This window comes from Chrysochloris asiatica, unplaced genomic scaffold (genome assembly GCF_000296735.1).
Source record: "Chrysochloris asiatica unplaced genomic scaffold, ChrAsi1.0 scaffold00052, whole genome shotgun sequence".
In the NCBI taxonomy this organism is placed as follows: domain Eukaryota; kingdom Metazoa; phylum Chordata; class Mammalia; order Afrosoricida; family Chrysochloridae; genus Chrysochloris; species Chrysochloris asiatica.
The window spans coordinates 5567271-5582770 of record NW_006408570.1 but is presented as its reverse complement, the minus strand read 5'-3'; the positions used below and the strand labels follow the sequence as shown (position 1 = coordinate 5582770).

The following is a 15500-nucleotide window of genomic DNA, read 5'->3' as shown; positions in this document are numbered from 1 at the left end:
TGTGTGTGTGTGTGTGTGTGTAGAGAAACAGGCTTGCAGGACGGACACACCCTTTGGTTGGGTGAGGATTCATGGATGAGACGGTAACTATGCCAATGAAACGATGTATGATAGAATGGATGTAAGACTAATGTTCTCCCATGTAGACTATCACACAATTCATAATAAAACATTTATTTATTTTTTTTTAAATTGGTGAATTTTATTGTATGTAAATTATTCCTCAATAAAGCTAATTTGTTAAAGTCCTGTGGGGGTAGAGAAGAAGATTGTATTTTTAAACAAGAGTTCTGGAATGCATCTTCCTTTCCTACTTGCTCAGTGTATTTATCAAACCTAGAAAGTACACACTCTGACAGCAGTTTCCTTTCTCCTATCCTTAGCTGGTGTGGCGCTGTGGGTTAATGTGCTGGACCTCAAAGTCAGTTTAAACCACAAGGCTGGTGACTCAAACTCACCAATTGCTCCTCAGAAACCCTATATAGGGTTGCTATGGGTCGGAACCAAATCCGTGGCACTTAACAACAACAACTGGAATTTTACTATTTGAAGTATTTAAGAATTTGTCTGATACAATGTTATCTGGGTTCTTTCCATAACCACTCAATATTAACTTTACAAGTATTTACAAGGTTTTTAGTTGCATTTTATGATCCAATAATCCAGCTATAGGCCTTGAAGTAGGCCCCTGTATTAGCTCAGCAAATTAGCCTTCTGAACATCTGTACAGTTAGCAAAGCATTTTTCTTCAAATGAAAGGACCATACAAAGGAGTCAACTCAATCTGCTGGCTATCTCATGAAGACTGCTTTAAGCAAAGAGTTTACAGAGAGGTGCTGTAGGATTAGCCCAGGAGGATAACTGCAGGGTCCACAGTTCAAACCCACCAGGCAGTCCTCAGGAGAAAGATGATGCTGTCTGCTCCCATAAAGACTTATAACTTCAGAAACCTATATAGGATCACACAGAATCGTTTGTTTTTTTTGGTTTTTACCTACACAAGAAAAAGCTAAAAGCATTATATATGCTTTACCATTTAGGTTACCTTTCTTGAGAGAAACTTCAATTTGCCAATGTGCAAAAGAAAACAGCCATTCAATGTACAACTGGTCTCTGTTCTCCTGGACAACAGAGAGTAAGGAATAGGAGGAAGACACAGACTGTATATTTATTTGCCTCCATGAACCGTGCTGATGCTTCCTTTGCCATGAGACCAGAAGAACTGGATGGTACCCGGATACCATTTCTGAGCGTTTAAATCAAAGATTCCATAGGAAAATCCTGACCAACAGGAGGGAATTGCAGACTAGAATGTCAAATTCTCATAGATTCTAGACTTCCTGGATGAGCCTCTGAAACTACTGCCCTGAGGTAATCTTTAAACCTTAAACCATAAATATCTCCTGAAATCATCTTAAAACCAAACAATAGCTTAGTTTAACTAGTAAAAATGATCTGCCTTGAGCATTATACTCTTTTAAGAACTACCCATATGGGATCAGGAGTCCTGGTGTGGCACTGTGGGCTAATGCATCAGACTGCAAAGCCGTTTGAACTGCAAGGTCAGTGGTTCAAGCTCACCAGCTGCTCCTTGGAAACCCTATATAGGGTCACTATGGGTTGGAACCAACTCGACGGCACTTAACAACAACAACATATGGGATCAACCTGACAACAGCAACTCGAAATACTATTAAGAAACTTTAGTAAGCAGTGAGTTTATGTTAATGACGGAGGGACAACTCAAAAAATGAAGATGAGAACAGTTGCACAATTTGAAAATGTAACGAATGTCACTAAATTGCACTTGCATGAATTGTTGGATTAATGTATGTTTTGCAACCAAATAAATGACATTTAGATAAAAAAAGAAACTATGATACTCAGATTGAACACAATCCTCCAAACGTTGTTTGATTTATATGGAGCACAGATTATTACCACCTTTGATCTTGACATTGTAACTCTATTAATAAAGTTTGACTTTTTGAGAATTGTATCATATCCCACATGAACAACTCTAAAAAGACCAGATTCATCCATTTATAATTAAACTATATTTAAAAATTTTAAATAGAAGGCTTTACATTTGTTCCAATCAGTTTTCATCTTATTCGCTTTAATCTATTATTCTAGACTAATGAAACTTTTTGACTGCTCTGAATTTTGCCATCCAACATATAAACGATTCTTCTAACCTAAGAATGGATATGTCTTTATTTATGTTGCAGATTTTAAAACAATATTGTATTACCATGCCAATGACAGATATATCACCCTTTTATGTGCCACCAAAGACTGGTTCACACTCTGCTTACATTTCATTTTATGGTCTTGTCCATCAAGATTTAAAAAAAAAAACCCAACCTGAACTCACTGTTGCTGAGTTGATTCAGACTCATAGCAACAATTTAGGGCAGAGTAGAACTCTCCACAGGTTTCCAAGACTGGAAATCTTTATGGTAATAGACAATCTCATCTATCTCCTACAGAATGGCTGATTTGTTTGAACTGCCAACATCGTAGTTAGCAGCCCAATGCTTAGTCCCCTGTGCCACCAGAGCTCCTTGACCATAAAGATTGCTATGTGCCGAGTTGGTTCTGACTCATTCAGACCCTGTGTAGGGCTTCTGAGAGGGACTGTTAGGTTTGAAATGCCGACTTTATGGTTGGTTACCAGTCCAGGACTTATTCTACAATGACACACCAGGACTCCTCTGTATCTATGTCCATATTCATATCTATGTTGGTGTTGTTCTTAAGTTTTGTCGAGTCGGTACCGACTCACAGTGACCCTGTATAGGGTTTCCGACAAGTGGCTGGTGAGTTTGAAATGCCAACCTTGAGGTTCAAACCAACCTTGTGGTCTAGTGCCACACCAAGATTCTAAAGATGAATTATTTTTGTTAAGTGCCATCAAGTCGATGCTGACTGATAGGGATCCGGTAACAGGGTTTCCGAGGAGTAGCTGGAGGGTTTTAACTGTTGACCTTCTGGTTCGCAGTCCAGTGCTGATCTTACAGCACCATGAATTAGTGCTTATTTATTCATTCACTCAATCATTTATTCACTCAACATATATTTGAACATCTACTTAATGCCAGGCACTGAAGTAAGAGGGATGCAATGATGTCACAGACTGGTCTCTCTTCTCATGGAGTTTACATTCCAGCTAACAGCAAAAACATTCCCCAGCTAAAACAATAAAGAAAATGAGACTGATTTTGCTTGACTAAAGATAATAAACTCTGTGAACCCATTAAATTGGCTACTTTCAAAAACCTAATTTAAAAAGGGCCTTTGTCAGCGAAGCATCTGACAGAAATAATCTCCAATTAATCTGTAACTGAATTGGGGATTTTTTTACCTTTATATTTTTAAATGCAAATTAATAAGTAAACACATCCTTCATGTAAACATTTGAAACACTACATATATAGTGCAACTCCTCGTTGCCCATCCCTCTTGAATGTACCCTTCCAGACCTTTATGTCAGTGTACATTTTTTGTGATTTTTTTTTTTGGGGGGTGTGTGTAGCACAGTGATTACGAATTGGGCTGCTAACCTCAAAGTCGGCAGTTTGAAACTACCAGCCATTCCATGGGAGAAAGATGAGACTTTCTGCTCCCGTAAAGATTTACAACCTCCAAAACCCTGTGCAGGGTCACTATGAGTAGGAACCAACTTCATGGTACTTAATAACAACAACAACATATGCATAGTATCATACTATACTCACTATTCTGCAACTTGCTGTGTTGAGTTAAAAGTACGTTTTTAAAGATCTTGCCATGACAGTAAATATGGCTGTTCCTCATTCTTTTTAATATTTTCATTCTATGGCTAGATAGTTTAACTCTTTTTATTGATGAATGTTCAGAACATTAAGGTACTGCAACTAGGCTTCCAGTTCAAATACACAACAAAACATGTTTCCTATTATTTATCTTTACCAAAGAGGCTACAATGACCATCCTTGCACCTGGTATATGTGTGCAGATGTTCCCTAAAATACCTTTTTTTCACTCTCAATAGTGTGTTGTGCAATCAACTGTGTCTTCCTCCCATGGCCATGGAGTTGACTTCAACTCATAGTGACCAGATTTTTTTTTTTAAGGAATAAAAACTTTTTGTTGACTCCTTTTAAGTGGAACAAACTAAATGTCTATTTAACAGCTTGGGTTCACTTGTACAGTTCATTGCATAAGTATGTACAGAAGTAACAAAAGTTCTTATTAGAGTCAAATGACACAAGTCCAAAACCCAGACTCTAACGTGCATCCTGTGTCCTGTGTGTGGTTTCACACCCATCACCCCCTTTTACAAACCATGCTTGGAGGTTTAGGTTTCTGTTTATTAACACTCTTGACTGTTTTTTACAGAGGGAGCCTTTGTAACCTCATCAAAAAAACTTGGAGAACCGCAAAAGTGGACCAAAGACCTCTTAGGCCAAACAGCCCTTTCAACCATTCACCAAATGCTGCTTCTTTCTGCTGATTGCAAACAGAGACGGGACTGTCCCTGACAGATACCAGCAGGCACTAAGTGCACAATGAGGTCAGATAGGCCTGACCAGATGGGGTCTACAGGGGAGTTCTATTTGGGGGCTGTGGAGAGGGAAGGGCATGTATAAGTCCCACTCCTCAGGCCTCCCAATCTTCTCCAGTCTGGTGGTTCTCCAGTACTGTGACCAGAAATTTTACATAATGAAATAAAGCAGAACAGAATAAAATACCTCGAAGAGGTGAAGAAAGGAGATATCAAAAAGACATGGAGATAACTGCATAAAATATCTGTTTCCTACACATGTGCATATATAAGGTTAAGTCAAGAAGTATTGCTACCAGGGTTCCAAGTCATACACACACAGATTTACTCCAAACAAAATATGTTGGAAAATGTCTGTGTTCAGTGAATAGCTGCAGACAGTTTCTCTCAGTAATATAGCTGTCTTAGTCTTGTTAAGGTAGTTTCAAAAAAAAGGTCCAATTAAAACAGTGGTTTCCAAGGGCATCTGCTGGGTCAGTTAAATTCCAGACAGACAGGTCAGCTCAGAAAGTTATGGCAACTATCTGAGGATTCCCAAGGGACTATCTTTATAAATTTTCTCAAAGGACACAGGAGACTATCAAGGTGTACTAGGAAGAAATGTTAAGAAAATGAGAATTACAGCAAGAAAATTTAAAAGGACAAGAATTTCTTCCATCATGACAATGCACCTGCTCATTCTTCGAGGGTAGCAAGAGATGTCCACTGAGAATTTCCCTGGGAAACCTTACACCGTCCGCCCTACAGTCCTCTTCATACCGCTTCATACTTATTCTTATTCCCAAATGCAAAAAACAATGAAAAAGAACACAGTTTGAGTCCTGTGAGGATGTCAAAACGGCATTTTGATGTGGCATACATTAAAGAGCACAGAATTCTTCGGGAAAGGGTTAGAGAAGGAAACACCACCTTCAGAAGCGTATAGACCTAGGTGGAGGCTACGTCGAGAAACAACAACTTCACATTGTGGTATTTTTGTTTAATAAAGTTTCTATGATTTTATAGTAATACTTTTTGATTTATTTTATATTTAACACTGTAATGTAAATGTAAACATTTCTTAATATGGCTTGTAACAAAAACTATGAAAACATATTCTGGAGTGCTGGTGTGGCACCAAAGGACAAGCACTGGACTGCTAACCACAAGGTTGGCAATTCAAACCCACAAGCAGTTCCTCGGCCACCCTATATAGGCCTGCCATAAGTGGGAATCCACTCACTGGAACTTAACAATTAACAATAAGGCATATTCTAAGAGATGGCATGTTTAAGCCCAAGAAAATGTGCATTTTTACTGGTTAGGATTTAAAACACTATTCCTAAACTTGGCATATTTCTGGCTCTCATAAACAAGACACATAAAATGGCTATATTATTAGATAAATCTTATAAATATTTATCTAAGCTTCTTTAGACAGCCAGGTCATTTTGAACCTCAAGTTTGGAGGTTCAAGCTCACCAGGCACTCCTCGGAAACCCTAAATAAGAGTCACTATAAGTTAGAACCCACTTGACAGCACTTAACAACAGCAACTTGTCTTCTAAATATTTTTAGCAATCAGTATCAAGCTTATGTTACCAAAATTTCAATTGATACTGACATTGATATTTCTAAGCATGATATTAAATAACTATAAAAAATTTCTCTAGTTTTCATCTAAAAAGCAGTTCAACTCAACAATTTCATCTATTGTGCTTTTATGTCTGACATATATTTAACACGTCTTTATCTAGTAAATTTAAAAATGATCTTCACTGACTAGAGAATAAACAAAGTATACTGATCTGCTGAATGTAAAGCTAATAATCTTGTCTGTTTAACTTTTTATTGTGAATTAAGATTTACAGACAAGATCATCAGTTTTACATTGAACAAACCATGCACTTTGTTTATTCTCATTGATTACATTCCCCTTCAAGCAGTAAGTTATCCTGCTTCCTCCCTGTGGTTCCTGTTTGCATTCTACCCACCTTCCTATCCCTTCTCAATTTTGTCCTTAGGAAAATGTTATCTTTTTTATTTTGAATAATTGACTGTTCCAATGGTAAATGACTATTACTGGTGCTGTTCTCACCCCCACCCCCCGTAAATCTATCTACTGCACAGGTGAAAATTGGGCCACGAAGATGAGTTCCTTTCCAGATTTGAAGGGTGGTTGTGGGCCATAATCTCAGGCTCCTCCAGTCTCTTTCTGACTAGTAAACCAGGTCTTTTTATTAATATTAAATAATTCTGAATTTTGTTAAGCATTTTCCCCCCACTCTATCCAAGACCCTGTAATGTGATCCCTATTAGGGTAGTTGGTAGTAGCAGCTGAGCACTGTCTAGTTCTTCTGGTCTCAGGGTCGTTGAAGACCGGTGTTCACATGTTCCATTGGTCTACTGGACTAATTGATTTCAAGCTTCTTCAATTCTTAAAATTCTTCTTTCTTCTACAAATGGAGAGACCAAATGCTTCACCTTAGATGGCCGCCCTAAGCTTTCAAGATCCCAGATGATACTCACCCAAGCAGGAAGTGGAACACTGTTTTAACGAACTTTGTTATGCCAGTTGATCACTGTGTCCCGAGACTATGGTCCTGAGCCCCCAGACCCATAAATTCATTGCTTTAGGATGTTTGATAATATCTAAGAAGTTTTCATCATTTTGCCTGCTGTATGCTCTACCACATTCTTCTCTTTCAAAAGCTTATATATTTGAGGGATATATATATACATACACACATACATATATGGTGGTTGTTGTGTGCCACCGAGTCAGTTCCGACACATAGTGACCCTGTATAGAGTTTCCAAGGCTGCAAATCTTTACAGGAACAGAAAGCCTCACCTTTCTCCCATGGAGCAGATGGTAGACTTGAACTGCCGACTTTGTGGTTAACAGCCCAGCTTGTAATCCACTATGCTTCCAGGGCTCCATAGTCCTTCCTTACCCATTCAGCCTATGTCTCAATCCATGTATCTTTGCACAGAATACTGTTGTTCCAAGGTTGTGTATGTATCACTGTTACCTCTATCTCCATTAGCCCCTGCAAACCTCCCTGAGTCTTCACCTATCTTGCTGATTCTTCTGCCACCCTCCTTGTATATTGCCCTTCCCCTTCTAGTATATCTCCTTCCCCATCACCAGAGCTAACATGTGTCTACCCTCTAGCACTAACTCTTTAAAAATCATGCTATCTGAGATAATTATCATCATTTATGGTTCTTAGTGGAAATTTTTAGAAACTACTATGTTTTGAAACATTAAAAATTTCAATTATTCTTAAAAATAAGTGGGCTTGCTTTCATTGCTCTTAAAAAAGACTTTTAAAGATTTGGAATAAAAATGCATCATGCTCACCACCTTGAAGAATGTTTTCCTAAGTAAAAATATAAATATTTATTCACACTACAAACTTCTCTAATGCATCACTTTTCAGGAGTTGCTGCTGTTAGGTGCAGTTGAATCAATTCCAAGAAGAAGCTGGTGAGTTTCAACTTCTGACCCTTGTAGTTAGCAGCAATGCTTACCCTACAGTGCCCACCAGGACTACTTTTGGGAAATAGGTTTCCAACTATTAACTCTTATTTTTCTTTTTCTCTTACCTGAAAAGAAAAATAGTCTCTACACCGGAAAAAGAAAAAAAATCAGTGTACATAAAATCTTAATGTTAATCCCAAAGCAGCTAGCTATTCATGTTTCTTGTAAAAGTAAATAACAAAAAGGTAATATACCTAGCCAGAGGGGAGCGAAATGCTGAAGCTGGTGTGGGAAAATCCATGGTCCTTGTCTCGAGAACTGGTTTTCCTGGAATAAACTTTAAACTGTTGGGATTTGGAGTATCTTGCGTTTGAATAAACATGTTTCTTACTAAAAGAGAAAAGAGATTATTCTTTTAAAAATAATAATTTTCAAAGAAGTGCTCATTTTCAGAGACCCAGAAGAAAAATTATTAGAAAGATATTACTGTAAATGATAATTGTCCAAGTTGACAAAAGACTATAAATATAGAAATACGTCAATATATCTAGATTTAGGAAAAGTGCATCAGCTTTAATAGTAATACTCTAATTATTTAGATAGTTTTGTTAGTCAACAGATTCTAACAATATACTTCCTACACTTAAGTAGAAACGTACATCACAACTCTAGAGTTGTGTATTATGTGTATTCTAACTGGTGGCTGGTGTCAATGACTATCTTAACTATTCATCTTGGCTGCTAACCAATAGGTCGGCAGTTCAAACCTACCAGCTGCTCTGTCGGAGAAAAAGTCCATAAAGATTGAAAGCTTGGAAACCCTATGGGGCAGCTTTGTTCTATCCTACAGGATCATGGTGAGTTGGAATCACCTTAACAGCAGAGAGCTGATGATTTTCTTTGTAATAATAACACAGTAAAAAGTTACATTATCTTCTTTCCAAAGTACCACCACTCTTTTAAAGACAATAAAGACAAAGTGCTGTTATTAAGTGCCTATATGGGGTTTCCAAGGCTTTAAATCTATGTGGGAGCTGAAAGTCTCATCTTTCTCCCACGGAGCGTCTGGTAGGTTCAAATCACTGACTCTGTGGTTCTCACTCCAGTGCTTATCATACAGAGCCACCATACTACCCTAAGTCAAATTAGCAATTTATAATAAAATCAGTATCTATTGCTTTTTAATTATATAACAGATACAGGGTCAAGTGTTTTAGACATATTTATTCTTTTAATGACCATGAAGAAAGTACTATTTTTATCCTAATTTTACAAATGAAGAAACAGGCTTAGAGATGTTAATTAACTTGCCCAAGGTTACAGAACATTTATAACACTATAAAATACGATATACAAAGTGGAATCTAAGTAAATTACTCTGGCATACATAGAAACTATCTTAACGGGTTCTTTTCTTCTAGGGCCATATTAAATTGTGAATAAATTGACTATAACAATAAAGAGGTAACTGGATCTTTAATTCCCTGTCTTAATATTAGGAATAGTACTTTTAACACAAATGCATAGACCTGGGTTTTAATAGTTTTAAAAATCACAAAAAAGACCTTGATTATTTGTTATGAAAATAAACCTTCTAAAAAAATGCATCATCTTATAGGAGTTTGTTTAAATAGGTTGACAACAGTATGTAATAACAACAAAAATTTACTGAGCACTTATCATATGCTAAGTACCTTATACACATTACATGGTGCTAATTACTTGACACATATTACATCATTTAATCCCTACAGCCTCCCAAGTAAGTACCATTTTTATTCCGTTTTATAAGCAAGCAACATAAAGCTCATGATCACTCCGCTAGTTAAGCGATAGTCAGGATTCAAGCCTGCCCAGTTTTCAAGCTCTGACTCTTGGAATCACTGTACACACTGCCTTTCCTCACCTGTTGTTGTTGTTAAGTGCCATCGAGTCGGGTCCGACCCATAGCGACCCTGTACAGGGTTTCCGAGGGTGTAAATCTTTACGGGAGTAGAAAGCCTCATCGGTCTCCCGCGGAGCGACTGGTAGTTTCGAACCGCTGACCTTAAGGTTTGCAGCCCGATTCGTAACCACTACGCTACCAGAGCTCCTTCTTTCCTCACCTACTAGTGCCAAGCAAATGTACTGCTGTTGTTGTTAAGCGCTGTCAAGTCAGTTCCGACTCAGAGACCCTGAATAGGGTTTCTCAGTAGCAGCTGGTAGGTTCTGCTGACCTTGCAGTTCAAACCTTATCCTTCAGAGCCACACCAGGACTCCAAGCAGAACAGGAAAATATATTTAGGACCAGGCTTCTTATCCTGTCTTGTCATAACCCTCATACCACTTATTTTAGGAGAGATAGTGAAATATCAGAAAGAATCAGTTTTATTTTTAATTTGAAACAGACAAGATTTGGCAAAATATATGGTTGGTACAGGAGAGCTTTTCTTAACCGGTAAGGAGAAGAATCTAATTTGATAGCTGAGAGTGGTTTTTGCACCTCTCCTTGCGGCTTCAGCTAATTGATGTTGAACCATTTCCTTCATAAAACAGAAATGGAAACTAGACTCCCAGATATTTTGGTTATGCCATTGTTCTATAAAGATAAGAGTTGGTGACTTGGTGGCCAAGCAAATCCTAAAAAAGAAGAAAAAAAAGCCATCCTCAGTGTCCAAGCACTTGACTTAAAATACGGTAAAACCTGCAAGAGCTGGAGCAGGAAACATGTCAAAGAAGGAAAACTCAAATATTTTCCCACCAAAATATTCCTTTGAAAACCTCAATAATAAGGGGAAGACATTAAACAAAGCACTACCACCAATATCTGTAAAATATAAAAACATTTGTTGTTGTTGTTGTTATGTGTCGTCAAGTCGGTTTTGACCCATAGTGACCCTGAACAGGGTTTCCAGGGCTGTAAATCTTTACGGGAGCAGAAAGCCTCATCTTTCTCCCATGGAGCAGCTGGTAGTTTCAAACTGCTGACCTTGCGGTTCGCAGCCCAATTCGTAACCACTATGCTGCCAGAGCTCCTTTAGTGTTATTTTAATACAAGTTCTGAACCAATTATTTTTTGTAGCCTTTCTGTACAATTTATTAGTAGCCAAATATCTGTGTAAATTAGGCATGCTGCCACCGTCTGAAAAACTAAAAACGGCTTTCTTTCTATTCAGTCCATTTGAGTAAAACTACACTTGATAAAAGAAAAACTCTCTTTTAATGCTTGAAGGTAAAAACTGTACGTAAAAAAAAAATCATGAGAGAACGAAATTTATATACATTCTCTGAAGTAGAAAATTACAGACATCTATGACATTAATAATCACATCAATTTTCTCTTTTGACAATGCACAGAACTATTTTTAAGGGAAGATTAATTTGAATACGTATTTAACAGAATCACTCCTATTACAGTCTAAGCTGGGTTTAATTACGTATTTCAAAAATGATTTCCCACTCCATCCATCTTTCTGAGCCTACTGAAATGAACCGTGATAACATGAGAGTCATCGAAAACAGTTTTTCCTCTTAGGCTTAGTTCTGGTAAGTAGCTAACGGACACAGATAAACTTCCCCAAACACAGATTAACAGGGCCTAAAATCAATATCAAAGACTAAATCAGTGGGTTTGTCTTTTGAAAAATCTAGATAACCTTAATTCAGTACTAAAAAATTTGAAAGTCAATTTTTGGTTGCCTTTGATTAAAGTGGTTTATCTAATCTGTTAGGTTACTCAATACTCAAGAAGACAAGCAAGCCAGCAGACAAGCCCTTCTCAATTCTTGCCCTAGCCTACAAAAATTAGGTCTGTCTCCTGGCCCAGCCCATGCCCTGAATCAGGGTGGCCCATGAGCTGAATCCATACTCTACGTATGTATTTATACATATACACACACATACACTTAACCCCAAGCTTCCCCAATTACATGACAGTGGTCCTCTTTGAAATATTCTTCGAATTCTTTTTTCAAACCTATTTTCAATATGAGAGAAAATCTTGTTTACCAAAGCATGTAGTATCAACAATATTGTCAATGAAACCAGTGACTGGTTTTAACAAAAAGATAAACACTAGAAACAAAACGCTATGTTGTTTTTTAGAATATGCTAACTAGAAGATTTACAAATTCTCATCTTTCGTGCTCCACGTAAACATAGCTTTTGACACATATTTCTTTTAAAAGAGGTTAAATTTTACCTGTGGTACATAAGCTTGCAGGTAGTGAGATAAGAGGTCTTTGTACAAAGTAATGGAGAGGCTGTTTCTTAATGGTGTGTGGACTCATCATTATTCGATGGAATCTGTATTTCAAAAACGACACTGTAAGAGATCTAATCTTCTCATCTTGTAAACTCAGGTTTTTAATGCTCATGCAGAAAACACCTAAGTAAAACTGAAATCTAAATTGTAATGAAAATAATTACATAGCTCTTTATTTTCTAGCAACACTATTTCCACTTACATAGGTAAGCAATATCTACAAACAATTCACTAACAGCTAAAAACTCATAGCTTTTATAATTAGTTGTACAAAGGATAGTGTAACATCTGGCGAGGAGAAACAGAGCAGTGTCTACATTAGTGATTTCTAACTTAAAGACTTTCTGACTCTTAGCTAGGCATGAAGTAGGTAAAGAACTGCAAGTAGTTCTTTCCTTATCTTCTTTAAAAATTAGTTAATATAAGTCACATGGTTTAAAATTCAAAAGGAACATCAATACATACTGCACAAAGTCTTCCTTGTTTGTTGCCTTCTTATCATACTTCCCTCTCTACAGGTAACAGGTAATCTCGATTACTTGTTTTCAAAAGTATTTCAAAAAGTCGAATAGAAAATATATTATTATCTTCCAAACCGCTAAAGAAGCTAACAATCTATGTAATTTTTAAAAAGTTTTTATTGTGAACTGATTGAAAGTTTACAGGGCAGATCATCAGTTTTACATTCAACAGATCATATACCTTGTTTCATTACAATGACTATAATCCCCTCCATGTACCATCAGTTAACAGTATTCCTCTCTATTCATTTTAGTTTTGGTTTTTTTTTTTTTTAAATACTCAGGCATATATAGTAATTTACACCACCAAAGGGCACTTTCTACAAGTCTGCCTCCTGGCCGCCAGCACTCAGTCCCTCTCTTCTATGACTCTAGAGTCTTCAGTTGCTCCCTCTCTCCATGCCCCCATCTGTCTCCATCTCTGGTGTCGCTGCTTCTAAGTATGCTTTTCTGACTGGAAATACATTAACTTTCTGAAATTTTGGTTTTTTCACATTGATATAGAGAAATGCTGATTGTCTATTTTTCTCAGCTTTGATAAATTTAAAACAAAGAGAGCTTTAGGGCAAAACAACACTTAGTGGATAAGGAAATAAGAGGAAACTTTAGTACTGCAAAGCTTTACAATTGTGATGCAATTTACTTTAAAATATTATTGCTAGCTATAACAACTGTCATTTCATGGAGTCACTGAAGTATTTTAAGCAGGAGCTATTTTTGTAATCATCTGCTGATTATTTTCCACCAAAATATGCGGATGTTAAGGATAGGGCCTATACCATCATTCTTTCTTTTAGAAATTCTGCTTGCCACAAAGCAACAGTGAGCACAGACTCAGCCGTATACACATTACCTAACAATTTCTGTATCCTTCAGTAATCTTTAAATGCTACTTCTGAGCAAAATACTACTTCAGCTGGGGTATTATGGGATGTAACTCAGAGTTTCTTAAAGGACCTCTAGGACTCGATGGCACCTAACAACAGCAACAAAGGGATTCAGGAGAATGAGAAGGTAAGCATTAAGGGCAAAATGGAAACTACATTGAATCAAGGAATCTGTAAATACCACTGTCAACATGGACTGCAAACAGAACTGATACATATATTATTATCATCAGTTAAATTATGTTTAACTATTCCAGTAATGGAGTCCCTAGATGGTGCAAACAGTGAAACAACTAAGTGAAAAGTTGGCAGTTCAAACCCAATCAGTGGTGCCTCAAAAGACAAATCTGAAGATCTGCTTCTGAAAACCCTATGGCGCGGCACAGTCCTTTGCAGCACAAGAGATCGCCATAAATAGGCACTGACTCAGGGCAACTAACCATAACAGCACTACAGTGATCCTGACTCTCTTTATTTGTTCATTATTTTTTACTAGACTAGGACCTCAACAAGGGGCTGTCACTTCTATGACACCAGCAGTTAACACAATGGCCTCAGTGTCTCAGCTCTAAAATGAGGTTAATAGTCACAGCCTCTTCATAAAGACTGGGCGAAGATGGATCCAGATAATTCCTGTGCAGTGCTGAGAACAGCGCCAGGCCACATAATAAATGTTCAATAAATGTAACTTGGTGTGGTGCTGTAGGATAAGCTGTGGACTTCTAACCACAAAGTCAATGGTTCAAACTCACCAGTTGCTCCTTGGAAACAGGGTCACTATTAAGTCGGAACCAACTCAATGGCCCTGAATAACAATAAATGTTACCTACTGTTAAAGATATCATGTTTAGTAAAGTGGAGGGTCAGAGAAAAAGAGGAAGAGCCCCAATGAGATAGATTGGCCAAGTGGCAGCATCGATGGACTCAAGCGTGGCAACAGTAGTGAGGTTAGCCCAGGATCGGGCAGTGTTTCATTTTGCTGTGCATCAGGTTGTTATGAGTCAGTACCAACTTGATGGCACCTAACAACAACAACTGTTATCATTATGTAATAAAAACCAAAGTCAAATCTACCACCAAGTCCCTGTCACTCACAGCGACCCTTGCTAGGGTTTCTAAGATTGTTACATATTCACAGAGTAGACAGCCTCATCCTTCTTGTGAGGACCGGCTGGTGGGTTTGAAACATCGACTTTGCAGTCCAATGCTTAAGTCACCAAGGTGCCCTATCATTATGTGTAATTTGTTGTTGTTAAGTGCCGTGGAGTCAGTTCCAACCTTTTGTTGTTAAGTGCGGTTGAGTGACACTGTATAGGGTTGGTGGGTTTGAACTGACGACCCTGCAGGATGTTAAGGATATGGCCTATACCATCATTCTTTCTTTTAGAAATCCTGCAATTCAAAGTGACCTTGTGGTCCAGTGTTTACACTACAGCGCCACAAAAGGACTCAACTAAATGCCTAATGATTACTTACCAAATAAATGAAGCTCAAGGTTTGGTGAAAACACCATTATAGCTCACTGCCTAAGTGTCTAGTATGAAATTTGGAAAATACTCTGGAAGGCCAGTATTTTGTGCTTTCAGCCTAAGTGAAAGGAAATTAGGCATCACAGTGGATAATAAGCAGCACATTCTGACACAGATGGGCTTGTTGTTGTTGTTAAGTACCATGGAGTCGGTTTCAACTCATAGTGACCCTGCATAGAGTTTCCGAGGCTGTAAATCTTTACGGGACTGGAAAGCAATATGGCGTTTCCTCAGAAGGTTGAAAATAGAAACACCTTATGACCCAGCAATCCCTCTACTCGGTATTTACCCACAAGAAAAACGAG

The 15500-nt window shown here is 37.7% G+C and overlaps 1 protein-coding gene across 2 annotated transcripts in view; it reads right to left on the bottom strand.

Moving 5' to 3' along the window:
• NFU1 (NFU1 iron-sulfur cluster scaffold homolog (S. cerevisiae)) overlaps positions 1-15500 on the bottom strand; it is a 61825-nt gene that overhangs the window by 42913 nt on the left and 3412 nt on the right. The window contains exons 2-3 of one of the 2 annotated variants that reach the window (XM_006862932.1): positions 12196-12299; positions 8270-8405 (exon numbers count right to left, since the gene is read on the bottom strand). In XM_006862932.1, coding sequence (XP_006862994.1) covers positions 8270-8405; positions 12196-12299 — 240 coding nt within the window. Of the gene's footprint in view, positions 1-8269; positions 8406-12195; positions 12300-15500 lie in introns of those variants that run through there. The other variant, XM_006862933.1, reaches the window with a different exon arrangement.